At 40.8% G+C, this 16,370-nt stretch overlaps 1 protein-coding gene across 6 annotated transcripts in view; it reads right to left on the reverse strand.

The window, feature by feature from the left end:
* The window catches only part of kmt2d (lysine (K)-specific methyltransferase 2D), a 244,793-nt gene that overhangs the window by 149,610 nt on the left and 78,813 nt on the right, over positions 1-16,370 (reverse strand). For all 6 annotated transcript variants that reach the window (XM_087985601.1, XM_043681829.2, XM_087985602.1 and 3 more), the window contains exons 5-10: positions 16,092-16,201; positions 14,761-14,923; positions 4,495-4,666; positions 3,974-4,088; positions 2,159-2,346; positions 1,276-1,427 (exon numbers count right to left, since the gene is read on the reverse strand). In XM_087985601.1, the coding sequence (XP_087841727.1) occupies positions 1,276-1,427; positions 2,159-2,346; positions 3,974-4,088; positions 4,495-4,666; positions 14,761-14,923; positions 16,092-16,201 (900 nt within the window). The remainder of the gene's footprint in view (positions 1-1,275; positions 1,428-2,158; positions 2,347-3,973; positions 4,089-4,494; positions 4,667-14,760; positions 14,924-16,091; positions 16,202-16,370) is intronic.

Consider the following 16,370-nt stretch of genomic DNA (forward strand, 5'->3'; position numbering starts at 1 on the left):
GAGGAATGGTTAATAAGTTTGCAGATGACTCCAAAAGTGGTGGCGTAGTTGACAGTGAGAATGCAACTGGACCTTGATTAGATGTGCCGAGGGGCAGGCGGAGTTGAATGTAGGTAAATAGGTGTTACAGTTTGGTACGGCAAATCAGGGCAGGACTTGTACACTTTATGGTAGGGCCCTGCGGAGTGTTGCTGAACAGAATCACCGAGGGTTGCAGGTTTATAGTTACTTAAAGGTGAACTCACAGGTAGACAGAATAGTGAAGGCAGCGTTTGGTACGCTTGCCTTTATTGGTCAGTGCATTGAGTATAGGAGTTGGGAGGACATGTTGCGGCTGCACAGGACATTGGTTAGGCTACTTTTGGAATACTGCGCTCAATTCTGATTTCCCTGCTGTAGGAAAGATGTTGTGAAACTTGAAAGGGTTCAGCAAAGATCTACAAGGATGTTGCCAGTGTTGGAGGTTTCGAGCTACAGGGAGAGGCTGAATAGGCTGTTTTCCTGGAGTGTCGGAGGCTGATGGGTGACCTTATACAGTCACTTCTTCTTTAACATGATGGTTGCGTTCTTATACAACCCTGCGTTATAGAAAAATTACACTTTAGAAACAGTGCTTAAAGTGTCGGTACTGTAGTCACGTTACAGCTAACACGTTCTAAGAGTTTACTCTGTAGAAACAACTTCCCCAATTCATCAATCACGTTACAGTGAATTTGCATTGACGAAATGAGCATCATAACAGAACGACCTGCGGAGGTTTATAAAATTATGAGGGGCAAGGATAGGGTGAATAACCAAGATCTTTTTCTCAGGGTCGGGGAGTCCACAACTAGACGGCATAATTTTCAAATAGAGGGGAAAGATATAAATGGGACTTATGGGGCAAGTTTTTCCACACAGAGTGTGGCACGTGTATAGAATGATCTACCAAAGGAATGGTGGAGGTTTGTTCCATTTCAGCATTTAAAAGGCATCTGGACGGACACATGAATGGAAAGGGATTTCGAGGGATTATAGACCCAAATGCTAGCAAATGGGACTAGATTAACTTAGGATGTCTGGTTGGCATGAATGAGTTGACCAAAGGGTCTGTTTCCATGCTGTACAGCTCTATGACTCGGTAACTGAACTGACATCACAGTGTATCAAAATTCCAATAATCAAATTAAACGTGCAGAGAAAACATAGCGATTTAAATTACAAAAACATTTTCATTGGTCTAAGTTAGGGCTAAACACTTTCCAGAAAGAATCAAATAAATCTATTCAGACATACCTGATTCCACTGACCCAAGCTTCAGTCGCCTCTCAACAACATGCTCAGAAAGTGAAAGGCCTGAGTTTTGTGATGGGTTTTTACACATTGTACACGTGTACTGTTGCCCTGATAAAAGAAGAGATGAAGGGCCACAGTCTGCATGGATCCACCTGAGAATAAATCATGCAAGAAGCAAATGAAAAGTTACTGTTTCTAAACCTTAAAATTGACAAGACGAAGTTGGCATGTACACGAAATATAGTAAATTGTAATGCGTTATTTCCTTCAAACACCTAAAATTTTTAGTAACATAATATGGAATGAAATCTGGTTCTTTCCTGAAGGAAATGAAGCACTAAGCAGAGGTGGTCACACAAGACTGTACTGAAAAAGGTGAGGGGGTAAGGTTACCTATTGTTAATCAACTGGTGTGCATGCTTAGCAGCACAATAAAATTCTAAGTGGAAAATGTTTAAATAGGATAAGTTCATTTACTAAAAGCCTTTGGGAAGCAAGGGTGTAAAAAATGTTGACTTGGTAGAATTAGATGAAGTGGAGTGGAAGGAGCCTAATCTACACCTTATATATTGGCATAGACCAATTGGGCTAAATTACCAGTTTCCTTGCTGTGTAAGTTACTCAAGAGTTCACAGTCTATACGCTTGAAAAGCATTAAATTTCACCCACACTAGTTTAGGTTCTACATGCATTGTTAGAAACAACTTATATGGAGACAACTGAAGGGGCACTAATTTTAGTCTTCTAATACAATTTGGCTCCAATCAACCTCTGCATACATACTGCGATGAGATTTCCTACAGATGCAATTGATCATGATGACTGTTGCTAACAGAAACACCTTTTCTTGGCCTGACAAATAATAAGTGCATAAATCACTTACCTTTGGCAGATATGGCAGTTTAGCGTGTCATCTGTTTGTTCATTTGTTTTACCACATAGTGTGCACACTGCAGTATCCCTGTTCCTTTGCCAGTAACATTTCTCACACACTGAATAGTTGTGATGCCACTGTGAATTTGGATGCCTCCCTGCAGACCTTGAACCACAATCACTGCACACCCGGCAGTTCTGCACAAAGAAATTAGAAGAGAAGCTACCATAAAAAGCACATTAGAGATATCAAATTGGGTCTTTTGATTCAATTGACTCAACATCTGATAGTGCAGCTTCATGATTATTAGAAAATAAACGATAAAAAGGAGCATTTTCACGAAGTTGCACCGAAAATTAAGCCTAGTATGGGACTCTTAGCTGTTGCACGATTGTGCCTCGAACGTTAGACCAAAAAGGAAACCACAAATCATCTCAACCAGAGTTGATCTCCTCTTCCCTCCACATCCCATCATGCACACATGGCAGCAAGTCACTACGCACACATTCTTATCTTAGAAAGCAAGAGAACTGAATTCTTAAACAGAGAAGATATAAAATAATCATTTTTCTTTTCCGTTCTTTCCCTTAGAGTTTCCCACACTACTTCTCATTTGTTAACAAAGACGCAAAAAAAGCAGGCTGCTACCCAAACAGAAGCTTTTTCCTTTCCTCACTCAGAACATTTCACAAGGCATGAGCAATAAAAGAAAATGTCATAATCCTTATGACTGATTACAGAAGATGGCAACAAAACTCAAATGCATATAGGAATAAACTAGCCTGTACTGGGTCAGGTTAACCAACAAAAGGTACCAACAGGCAGTTAAGGAGGGAGGAAATTTATAACAGTGTTGTGCAACAGTCAAAACCAGAAGGAAAGCTAAGCCCTAGTAGAGTAATCCAACTTTCTGCTCATTCAATCCTTACAAATAAAAGATCAAAAAAGTACAAAAATTATATGAATAACCCAGGTGAATGCAGAGATCCACTTGGAGATCAGCAGAAACAAAACATTAATCATCTAGGAGTTGTTAGATGGCAGCAAATGTTTTATACAAGAGGAAAGAGTCAATATGGTTGGTCTTCTTTTCTCCCACCCATCTAAATATGGACAGTGACATTTCTGTTGATGATCGGCAAGAACATCTTAAAAATATAGAAAAAGTGATCAAAGAAATGGATATCAACCATATTACTATAATAAATTCAGTGACAAATTTTAACCATCAGTTGAGAAAGCAACTAGACACATTCCAAACTTCTTGATAGTTAAAAAGCAAGTGAATCTACTATAATAAGATCTGCAAACTCCCAAAACAACTCCGTGGAATTCAGGAAAAAACAGTATGCAAGACTTTCAAGTATCATTCCTGGGGAGTCAGCAGTGTAATTGTAATGGTCTAGTAACCCAGAATCCTAGGCTAACATTATGGGGACTTGGGATTGAATCCCAACATGGCAGATAGTGAAACTTGATTTCAATAAAAATCTGGGATAAAAAGCTAGTCTAATGGTGACCACTGTTGATTTGTGTAAAACCTCCATCAGTTCATTCACTCATCATCACTTTCGGGAAGGAAATCTGCCATTCTTACAAAAAGGTAGTTGCTTTTTAACTGCCCTCTAGTTAATTAGGGATGGGCAATAAATCCTGACACAAGTCAGCGATACCCACACCCCATGAACAAATAAGCAGAAAAACATTAAAACTGGTGTTCCAAACATAAGAGACTAAAGCCATCATGTACTGTCTGCCTGCCTGACACTGAATGACATCAATAGAACACACAAGCGTACGTACATAAAGACGCAAAGCACCCACCTTGCATTTCCAGCTATCAGTAGGCAGTGATTCCATTGCTGGTTTTAAACAAAATGTGTGATAGCCCTTGTCACATGCATCACACACAAGCATCATTGTGTCGGCACCAGGCTGTCTGCATAGAATTTAATAGACGACATTACAATTTAGTAAAATAATCCAACACACTGGAAAACAAGGACATTTGGGCCACTGTACCAGCTCTTCCAATGAGCAATCCAGTTAACCCCATTCCCTGTTCTTTCCCTTTATGCCTGCAATTTTTTTTTGCGTCTTCAAATATGTGTTCAATTTCCTTTCTGCCAACATTCCATGAACGTATCAAGACAAAAGTTGGCAAACCAATACAAATTACAGCACAAAGGTACCACAAAATATTTAGAAAGAGAATATGCACCACCTGGACTCATACTTTCATTTTCCTATAACTATTAAAATTCTAACAGGAAAACAGGTTACACAGATTTCACATTCCTTGACAATAATGCACATTTCATGCAGTGTCTAAATGAGATACAAACCTGCAAGTCTGGCATACTTTGCACTCAGGGCACTGCCAACCAGCACGTTTAACTGGTGTTACGGCAATTTCCAGACATGCACCATGATAATGCAATCCACAGCTGGTACAGAAGAGAAGGTCCAGGAGATCCCCTGGTGCATCACATACGCCACAATTTGCCTCATCCTTTGCTAAAATGGAATTTAAAAAAAAAGTACTATATTAAAACTTATGCTATTTACTTCACTTCATTGATGAAATTCAAATCAGAGACTGAAAATTTATAAAGGTGAATGATTTTTTAAAACACATTTGATTTAGTCATCTTTTTAAAGTATCCCAGCATCACTTTACAGGGATATCTTTCTGATTGCAAGAACAGGCACTAAAACCTGGGTTAAGTGCAGAGCTAGGACTTCATATTAGAAAAACTGAGTTCCATTAATCACTACTCCAGTCATAAACAGTTTACTGAATGAGACTCAACTTATACATTTTAAGATACATATTACACAATCAAAATCATCAGCCCAATTTAAAATTAGTTTTTAAATTAAAAGCAAAACAACTGATATGGAAATTAGAACAATTAGCACAAGTACTCAACTAAACAGTTACATCTAAACACCAATATCCTTGTCGATTTTGTGCACTTGTTTCACCTCAAGGCATCAGAATACTACTGCAAAAGCATTCCATTCGCACTGACTCAAATTGCCCAACTTGCACCACAAAAAATTAATTGCCTGTTACAATAAGTGAGCTACGCCAGGTTGTAGCTAAAATATCTTAAAAGACAATTAGTTATATGTGGCAAAACAGGAACACCCAACCCTTGCACAAAAATGCAGTGCTTGAAACAGCCCTCTTGCTACTCTCGTACCCTCACATTGGTTTAACCATCACTTCATCCTCTAGCCCTTTGTGAATTAAATACTGACCATTCTTCACTTCCCATGCACTGGGAATGAAAAATGAATACATGATAATGCAATGGTGACAATCAAATACTACTGAGCCATCGAGCAGTATTTAGGGTTATTTTGAGAGATAAATATAGTAGAGCTTCATTAACAGCATACAGTGGCTTAACTACATTGACAATAAAATTATCCTATTCTGGATTGGAGGAATTGACTATTTCTCAAGTTGCATTCTAACCAGTTGCTCTTTTCAACAAAGTTGAAGTGCACAGTTAAGAATAAAAGAAATATTTAACTTCTGAACAAGTCAAGATGGGCAGCACTGAATAAGAAGACCTGAAGGCAGGAGATGGAAATCAGAGATTTTGGAGAAGAAATTGAAAACACACTGAAACACTGCATATTAGAAATGGACACCGTACAAAGAGCCAGACCTTTGCAAAGATTTGTACACCAGATTTGGGATGTCCACAGAAGCATTGTGTTGTTGCGGTCACTGCAGTGACAGTGGCCAAGCCTCACCTTCTCAGTGTCAGACTCACTCTGCAATCACTCCAACAAGAAGTTGTCCAAGTGTTTGATTTTAAGACTTAGAAAACTTCTAAATTGTTTTTTTCTGGAAATCCATAATAGTGAGCGGAGGGCATTTTTTTTCTTATTTACATTGCAATCTGTCTCTTGATTGACCTTTAATATTAAGGATCAGTATTAAGTTCACAGAGCAGTAAGACTGTGCTAATGCAACGTTTTTAAGCAAGTCGTGTTGTGTTCGTTTTTAGGTAATTTCTGGATCTGTAGACTATTAAAAGAGTAGAAATAACTTTTAGTAGGGTGATAAGCTCTTCCTGTCAGATGCGGGAGATCAAGGAGAATTTGAATGTTTCTGGAAACTATGTCTGCAGGAAGTGTTTGGTTGCGAATCCTATCAGATCACATGGATTGGTTAGAACAGCAGTCAGAGGCAATCAGGTGTTTACAAGAGCAAGGGGATGTGAGAAGAATGGCAGTTTAGGAAGATGGAGACACTACAAATACTGTCAGGTAGATGGCTAACTGCTTAGAATGGTAAGAGAGATAGCCAAGTTGTGTAGGCATTTCTTGGAGCAATCCCCATCTCAAACAAGTATGCCATTTCAGATATTGGGGTGGAGGGTGCTAGCCTCTCAGAAGTGCATAGCACTGACAGCCAGGTTTTTGCTACCGTCACTGGATCTACTGTAATGAGGTGTACATCAGGTTTCAAGCAAATCGATTAGAATAGTGCACTCTCTATAGTCTGGGGCAGAGACAGATGTTGCTGCCACCATTAGGCTGGTGTGTTGCTCCCTTGGTGCGGATGTCTCAGAGAGGGTGCAGAATGTTCAGGAGTGTGCCCAGTGGTGGTCACTGTGGACATTGGCGCCAATGACACAAGTGGGGAAAGGGGTGAGATTCTACAGACAGAATGGAGAAAACTAGGCAGGAAGTTAAAATGTAGGTCCTCAAGGGTAGTAATGTCTTGACTACTACTCTTGCCATGTGCTTGCAAGAGTAGAATTAGGAGCAGACAAATGCATGGCTGAGGAGCTGCTCCAGGAGACAAGGATTCACATTTTTGGACAACTGGAATCTCCTTAGGGAGAAATGGCCTGTGTAAGAGGAATGGGTTTGGGTTCAAAGCAATAGCGAGAAAAGAGAAAAGGCTGAGGCTGGTACAGTAGATGAGGGAAGCTAGTCAAACAGTCAATGCAAACAAGAGCTTGGCAGAAAATGAGGTAAGAGTGATCAAATTAAACTGCATTTACTTCAAGGCCTGACAGATGAGGCAGATGAACTTAGGGCATGTTTTGGAACATGGGACAGGGATATAACACCTATTATAGAAACATGGCTTAGGGACAGACAGGACTGGCAGTTTAATGTTCCTGGGTATAGGTGCTATAGGAAGGATAGAAAGGACGAGTGGCATTTTCAGTTAGAGATAACATTACCGCTGTACTTAGAGGACATTCCTACGAGGCCTGCGAACAGCAGTGTGCAACAAGGATTGGTGCTGGGTCCACTGCTTTTCATCATTTATATAAATAATTTGGATGCGAACATAGGAGGTATGGTTAGTAAGTTTGCAGATGACACCAAAATTGGAGGTTTCGTGGACAGTGAAAAAGGTTACCTCAGAGTGCAATGGGATCTAGATCAGATGGACCAATGGGCTGAGTAGCAGCAGAGGGAGTTTGATTTAGATAAATGTGAGGTGCTGCATTGTGGAAAGGCAAATCAGGGCAGGATTTCTACACTTAATGGTAAGGTCCCAGGGAGTGTTGGCAAATAAAGAAACCTTGGAGTGCAGGTTCATTGTTCTTTGAAAGTAGAGTTGCAAGTAGATAGGATAGTGAAGGCTGCATTTGGTGTGCCAACCTTTATTGCTCAGTGCATTTGAGTGTATGAGTTGGGAGGAAATGTTGCAACTGTATAGGACATTGTTTCAGTCACTTTTGGAATACTGCCTGCAACTCTGGTTTCCCTGCTATAGGAAGGATGCTGTGAAACTGAAAGGGTTCAGAAAAGATATACAAGGATATTGCCAGGGTTAGAGCTGTAGGGAGAGGCTGAATAGGCTGGGGTTATTTTCCCTGGAGCATTGGAGGTTGAGCAGTGACCTTATAGAGATTTATAAAATCATTAGGAGCATGGATAGCATACGCAGACAAGGTCATTTCCCTAGGGTGCGGGGTCCAAAACTAGAGGGTATGGGTTTCAGGTGAGAGGGGAAAGGATTGATAAGGGACTAGAGGGGCAACTTTTCACACAGACAGTGTTGCATGTATGGAATGAGCTGCCAGAGAAAAGTGGTGGAAGCTGGTACAATTACAGCATTTAAAAGGCATCCAGACGGGTATCTGAATAGGAAGGGTTTCGAGGGATATGGGCCAAGTGCTGGCAAATGGGACTAGATTAGTTTAAGATATCTAGTTGGCATGGGCAAGTTGGACTGAAGGGTCAGTTTCCGTGTTGTACATCTCTATGACTCTATGTAAAGTTATATGGAGGAGGATGGACTAAAAGTGAAAAGGGATGATCACCTTGTTGGGATTGTGCTATATCTGAACAATGGGCCGAGGGGTGATAGATGGAGTTTTAATTTACATAAATATAAGGTGTTGGCAAAGCAAACCAGGACACGACTTTTACAGACAAAGAGACCACGGGGTGTAGGTACACAGTTCCTTGAAAGTGGAGTTGCAAGTCGACAGGGTGGTTAAGATGGCATTTGGTAGCTTGCCTTCAATGGTCAAAACATAGAGTATAGGGAGTTGGGACATCATGTTGTACCTGTACAGGACAATGGTGAGGCTATCTTTAGAACACTGCATAAAATTCTGGTCATCCTTCAATAGGAATTATGTCGTTAAACTTGAGAGGGTGCAGAAAAGATTGACAAGGACGTTGCCAGGACTGGGAGCTACAGGGAAAGGCTGAATAGGTTGAGTTTTTTTTCCTCGTGGAGCGTTGGAGGCTGAGGGGTGACCTAATAGAGGTTTGTAAAATCATGAGGAATATGAATAGGGTGAATAACCATGGTCTTTTTCTTAGGGTGGGAGAGTCCAAAACTAGAGGGCATAGGCTTAAGGTGAGTGGGGAAATATTTAAAAAGGATCTGAATGGTAACTTTTTTGCACGAAGGGTGGTACGTGTATGGAACAAGATGCCAGAGGTGCAGGAGGTGGCGGGTACAACTACAACATTTAAAAAGGCATCTGGATAGGATATGAATAGGAAGGATTTAGAGGGATATGGGCCAAATGCCAGCAAATGGGACGAGGTCAGATTGGGACATTGGGTTGGCACGGACGAGTTGGACCGAAGAGTCTATTTTCTGTGCTGTATGACCATGACTCTTTTTGCAGACCACAATCTTTCACATACAAATTCCCTTTTAGCAAGTACTCAGTTGCTTATGAAGAGTTCTCATAGGTTTGTAGGTATACCTCATTCATTAACTCACATGAGGCATTTAAGAAGAAACTGACAAGGAGGCATGGCCTCAAGATTAGAGGAAACAGGTTTAGAACTGAACTGAGAAGGAACTTCCTCACCCAGAGGGTTGTTTAGCCTATGGAATTCCTTGCCCAGGGAAGTAGTTGACGCTACTTCAGTAATCACTTTTAAAGCTAAGGTAGATACTTTTTTGAAAAATAAAGGAATTAAGGGTTATGGTGTAAACGCGGATAAGTAGAGTTGAGTCCACAAGACGATTAGCCATGATCTTCAGTGGCGGAGCAGGCTCGAAGGGCCAGACGGCCTACTCCTGCTCCTAGTTCTTATGTTCTTAAAGGGAAGCTAAATAAGCATGAAGAGAGAATGGATGGTTATATTAATACTTAAAAGAAGAAAGGTGGGAGGAGACTCAAGTGAAACATAAATAACTTGCTGGGCTACATGGCCTGCATCTGTGTTGTACATTCTAAGTAGTTCAGTATGAAGTTCAGCTGGGTAATGGTGCAAGAGTTAAGTGTTGACTGTCATTGATTTTAAACACACCCTGAATTAGTCCAACCCAAAAGACACCTCAGGGAGTTAAGTTTATGTCCGAGGACCCTTGGATGACAAGAGAAGTGAAATATTTAGTCAAGATGAAGGAAGCTTAAGGTTGAGGAAGCAAGGAACAGACAGTGCTCTGGAGGGTTACAAGGTAGCCAGGAAGGAACTAACGAATGGACTTAAGAATAGCTAGTAGGGGCCACGAAAACACCTTGACGGGCAGGATTAATGAAACCCCAAGGCATTCTACACTTGAGGAACAAGAGGATGGCCAGAGTGAGGGTAGAGCCGATCAGGGATAACGGAGGGAACTTGTGCAGGAGTCAGAGGAGGTCCTTAATGAATATTTTGCTTCAGTATTCACTACTGAGTGGGACCTTGACGTTTGTGAGGTCAGTGTGAAACAGGCTGATATGCTCGGACAGGTTGATGTTGAGGAGGAGGATGTGCTGGAAATTTTGAAAAACAAAGATAGATAAGTCATCTGGGCCAAACGGGATATAGCCAAGGTTTCTACGGGAAGAGATGCTACACGTTTGACGCTGATAGTGTCCCCTCATTGCCCACTGGAGTCGTACCAGATGATTGGAGGGTAACAACTGTTATTTCTTTGTTCAAGAAAGGGAATAGGGATAACCCTGGGAATTATAGACCAGTCTTATGTCAGTGGTGGGCAAATTATTGGAGAGGATTGAGAGACATAATTTATGATTATTTGGAAAAGCATAGCTTGATTAGAAATAGTCAGCATGGCTTTGAGAGGGGCAGGTCATGCCTTACAAACCTTATTGAATTCTTTGAGGATGTGACAAAACACGCTGATGAAGGTAGAGCAGTAGATGTGGTTTACATGGATTTTAGCAAAGTGGTAGGCTCATTCAGAAACTAAGGAGGCATGGATACAGGGAAAGTTTGCTGTCAGGATGCAGAACTGGCTGGCCTATAAAAGACAGGGTAGTGGTAGATGGAAAGTTTTCAGCCTGGAGCTCCATGACCAGTGTTGCGCCACAGAGATCGATTCTGGGACCTTTCTTGTGATTTTAATAAATGACTTGGATGAGGAAGTGGAAGGGTGGAATAGTAAGTTTGCCCATGACACAAAAGTTGGAGGAGTGTTGGATAGTGTGGAGGGCTGTTGGAGGTTGCAACGGGACATTGACAGAATGCAAAGCTGGGCTGAGAATTGGCAGATGGAGTTCAACCTGGTTTTCATTAGCAGGGGGATTGAATTTAAAAGCTGTGAGGTTATGCTGCAGCTCTATAAAGCCCTGGTTCAACCACTCTTGGAATATTGCGTTCAGTTCTGGTCGCCTCATTATAGAAAGGATGTGGAAGCTTTAGAGAGGGTGCAGAGGAGATTTACCAGGATGCTGCCTGGACCAGAGGGTATGCCTCATGAAGAAAAGTTGAAGGCGACAGGGATTTTCATGTTGGAGTGAAGAAGGATGATAGGTGACTTGTAGAGGTATACAAGATGAGGAGAGGCATAGATAGAGTGGATAGCCAGAGACATTTTCCCAGGGCAGAAATGGCTATCACAAGGGGGCTTAATTTTAAGGTGACTGGAGGAAAGTTTCAGGGAGATGTCAGAGATAGGTTCTTTACACAGTGTGGTGGTTACATGGAATGCACTGCCAGCAGTGGTAGTAGTCAGAATCATTAGGGACATTTAAGCGACACTTGGATGATAGTAAAATGAAGGATATTTATGATAATTTGATCTTAGAGTAAGATAAAAGGTTGGCACAACGGTGAGGGCCAAAGGGCCTGTATTGTACTGTTCAAATGCAACAGGACCTGGAGAATGTCCAGATTTCGTCTGACAAGTAGCAACATTAGTGTCACACAAGTGCCAGGCAATGACCATCTCCAACGAGAGAATCCAACCATTGCCTCATGACATATGATGGCATTACGATCTCCAAATCCCCCAATATCAACATCCTCGGGGTTATCAAGGATTAGAAATTTAATTGGACTAGTCATAGAAGAATGGGGCTGCAAGAGACAGTCAGGGAAAAGGAGCCCTGCAGCAAGTGTCCTCCTGACTTGGGTTGGACCGAAGGGTCTGTTTCCATGCTGTACATCTCTATGACTTCCCAAAGTCTGTCCAATATCTACAAAGCACAAGTCAGGCGTGTGATGGAATACTCCCCACTTGCCTGAATGAGAGCAGCTCCAACAAGAAGCTTGACACTTTCTAGATCAAAGCAGCCTGCTTGATTGCACCACATCCACAAACATTCACTCCCTCCACTACTGATGATCAGTAGCAGGATTGTGTACCATGTACAAGATACACTGTACAAATTCACAAAGGCTCTTTGAACAGCACTTCTGAAACCCACAATGACTACAATCTAGAATGATGTTGGACAAAGTTAAAAATCACACAAACCAGATTATGACCCAACAGGTTTATTTGGAAGTCCAAATAAACCTGTGAGGACTATAACCTGGTATTGTATGATTTTTAATATATTCTAGAATGACAAAGGCAGCAAATAGATAAGAACAACAGCACCTGGAAGTTCTCCTCTAAGCCACTGACCATCCTGAATTGGAATTATATTGCAGTTCTTTTAAATGTTCCTAGGCCAAGAGCCTGGAGCTTCCTCTCTAATGGCAATGTCAATTTAACTACACCAAAAGGACTGCATCAGTTCAAGAAGACAGCTCACCACCACTCAGTCCAGGGAAATTAGGGATGGGCAATAAATGCTGGTCCACAGCCCGTTAACAAAAAAAATCTTGTTCAACTAAATGTGTCATTTTTTAAATTTCAATTTTCAATTCTTCAGATTTAATTTCTGGCAAAGCTCACTTTGATTAGATTTTAGATTAGATTAGATTAGATTACATTACAGTATGGAAACAGGCCCTTCGGCCCAACAAGTCCACACCGACCCGCCGAAGAGCAACCCACCCATACCCCGACATTTACCCCTATACCTAACACTACGGGCAATTTAGCATGGCCAATTCAACTGACCTGCACATCTTTGGACTGTGGGAGGAAACCGGAGCACCCGGAGGAAACCCACGCAGACACGGGGAGAACGTGCAAACTCCACACAGTCAGTCGCCTGAGTCGGGAATTGAACCCGGGTCTCTGGCGCTGCGAGGCAGCAGTGCTAACCACTGTGCCACCGTGCCGCCCACAATTTGTTAACTTGTTCCTTTTCTAAATATTAATACAAAATCTTAGTGCTTTCTGTCTAATTGTCCCCCATTAATTTTTTGGTCATTCTTTATTTTTTTTTAATATGCTGTCCAATCTTCTGCTTTGCCAGCTGTCTTGGCACAATTGTGGGTTTTTCCCCTTTTTGTTTGATACCAACATTAACATTTCCAGTTAACCAGGGATGGTGGATCTGTTATTTGGAATTCTAATTATTCTTTGGAATGCATCTAATCCGTACATTCGAAAATATCCCATAAAGATCTGCCACTTCATCGCTATTGACCTATCATTCACTCTAGTTTGCCAATTAACTTTTGCTAGCTTTGCTTTTGTGCCCTCATAATTCCCCTTATTCATTTTTTTGTGAATAGTCTTGGATCCACTCCTCTCTCCCTTACAAAAAGGGAAAATTCAAATCATATTATGGCTCATTACCTCAGGATGCCTTCACAATGAGGAGATTAACCAATAAATTCTATCTCATTGTATAATATCAGGTTTTGATTAGTCTGCTCAATGGGGCCTCCATAACATGCTGCTCTATCCAAAAAAAATTCAATGGTTATTTTTACCTCTCTGAAATTTCCAGTCTTTATGCAGATTAGAATCTCCCAAGATTATTGCCATGCCTCTCCACAAGCTCGCATTTTTTCTTCCTTTATATTCCAACCTACCATGTAGTTACTGTTGGGGGGCCCATACACAACTCTCAAGTGACTTCTTGCCTGTATTGTTTCTCATTCCAAGCCAAATTGTTTCCACATCATGGTTCCCATCCCACCCCCCCACTAAACACACACATCACCACCAAATATTTTCCTAGTTTCTGGTATTCCTCAAATGTCCTATACCCTTAAAGATTCAGGTCTCAATACATGGCATTATGAAGCCATGACTCTGTAATGGCTTCCAAATCATATTTATCAACCACCCCTTTTTCCAATTTCACATTGTTTCAGTTACTTCCCACAATTGATCTTGACTGCCAGTGCAGAAAGGCACAAGGGACAGACAAGCATTAAAATGTGGTCAAGAATGTAAAGCCATTTCAATGTTATAAAATATTTAGACCTACAAAACTGAAACTGGTTACAGGATAAAATCAATTTTGAATCCATCTTTTTTTAAACAAGTGTTCTTACCTCCTCCAACTACCAACCCCCCAATCTTCAAAGAAATTTCTCCAGCTGTTGAAATATGGTTCCATCTCTGCTATCCATTTTTCAGATATGCCCAAACAATCACCAAGAAAGCTTCAAGGGGAAAAAAGATAACCTAGCTAAACCCAACTCTCTCATCCAGCACCTGTATGCATGCACTCACTAATTGGAGTCAATGAGCAGCACCAGTGAAACTTGGTCGACTTTCACCTTCCCTCACCCAAGATTACTTAGACCAATTACAGGTCTTTGTCAGTATTTTCTTCAAGACCAGGCAAACAATGCCAGCAATTAAACCTGGGACCTTTTGTCCACCTTAGTACACAAACAGATCCAGAATTCACCCACAGATATTGAAAAGCCAGAGATCCCCAGATTACATTTTTTAAAAAAAGACACTCCCTTATACTGTTTTTTGCCTTACACCAGATTTAAGAATTTGCACCTATCAAGAATAATACATTTAACACAAGTTTATTTAAAGCATGTAACAGTACCTATTTCCACTGCTTTATCAATGTGTTCTGAACACAGAAGGGTCAATGATTTCATTGACTGAAAGGATCCAGATGCTGCTGCGCAGGGAAAGTGGTACGATCTTAAACATCCCTCCATCTGGCACTGGATGGTAGCTCCCAACCGTTTACAATACTCACATTTCTGTGAAATAAATATAAATAATATTATAAATTACCTTTAACTTAACGATTAGCAAATCAAAAATCAGACAGGCGTTCAGAACAGTGAACTATGTTAAGATTGGAGGACTGCATAACTACAGATTGCAAGGAGAAAAAAAAACTCTGTAGGTTGCTGGAAAAATGCAATTACGACACATTTAATGTGCTATCATGCCAGCTTGCTGTAGTTTCATTATTCTCTCATAGGATGTGGGCTTCGTTGGCAAGGCCAATATGTGTTATCCATCCATAAGTACCTGGGAACTAAACTGTTTGCTATATCATTCTAATGGAAATGAGTAAACCAGATGGATTTTCAGGAATCTAGCTTTTAATTCCAGATTTAGCAATCAAATTTAAATTCCACACCGGTCATGGTGGGATTCGAACGGTCTCCCCAGATGCTAGCTTGAGCTTGTGGATTATCACCATGTCACCACTTTCCCCACATCGGTCACACAATGAATCAATTGCACAGTCAAGCAGTGATGAAAGTACAATCTACATTTTGGAAATGAGGTTAAAGTAAGTAGAGTCCTTCTTCAATCTCTGGGTGCCATTACAGTAAAGAGGCAGTTGAAGTGGTAGCTTCAATCAGTTTACTCATCCACAAAAGTAAACTACTCTCAAAATGAATACTTAGAAGCAGCATGAAAGAAAAACAAAATCGTTTGCGGCTCTGTATTTGTATCTTATGGAATAAGAGATACACTCAAAATTATTCCAACTGCCTTCGGGCCTTCCATGATAATCTGGGAAGGTGGACGTTGACGGAATTGGAATTTAACACTGCTCTGCTTTCTTGGAGACTCCAGCAAAAGTATAGGCTTGCTGCTTTTAAGACACAGGAACATCCTCATTGCCACAAATATTAAAACATGACAGTTAGTATGAGAGTTGGTCCTTCCAGAAAATACCACTACAATGGTCAGCACCAAAACGGTGTTAAAATAGCAAAAACAAATTTGTGCTCCAATACTCCAAGCTGTAACACTCAACATTAGTGAGTGTCCCTTAAGTTATCAGTTGGGAATGTGGTCCTTAAAAATTCAGCAAACTTTTAAAGGACAATTAATGTTTTGTCAATCAATGCTCTCCAAGATTCTAAAAGTTCAAAGAACCCAAAGTGATAAAATTTTGCCTCTTACCTGTGAGATACCTGAGATTACAGCTTTGTCCACATTGACCAGTTTTTGTCCCTCACCCTGTTCAACACCATTCGACCAGGCTGCACACCAATGATGAGCCCAGAAATGCCCTGCGGAGAAAAATATTAAGGATCAGAAATAAAAACTGTTCATGTAACAGCATGGTTTAAATTTCACGCTTTTAGTGATAGCATAATCATCACAATTATTGCAATGTCTGGTGTCTGCTCATGCACACTCAAGCACAGGAATCTAGATTCAGCTATCATTAATTCCCCA

Source organism: Chiloscyllium plagiosum, unplaced genomic scaffold (genome assembly GCF_037043375.1).
Source record: "Chiloscyllium plagiosum isolate Xiang-an unplaced genomic scaffold, Cpla_swu_hap1 HiC_scaffold_53X, whole genome shotgun sequence".
In the NCBI taxonomy this organism is placed as follows: domain Eukaryota; kingdom Metazoa; phylum Chordata; class Chondrichthyes; order Orectolobiformes; family Hemiscylliidae; genus Chiloscyllium; species Chiloscyllium plagiosum.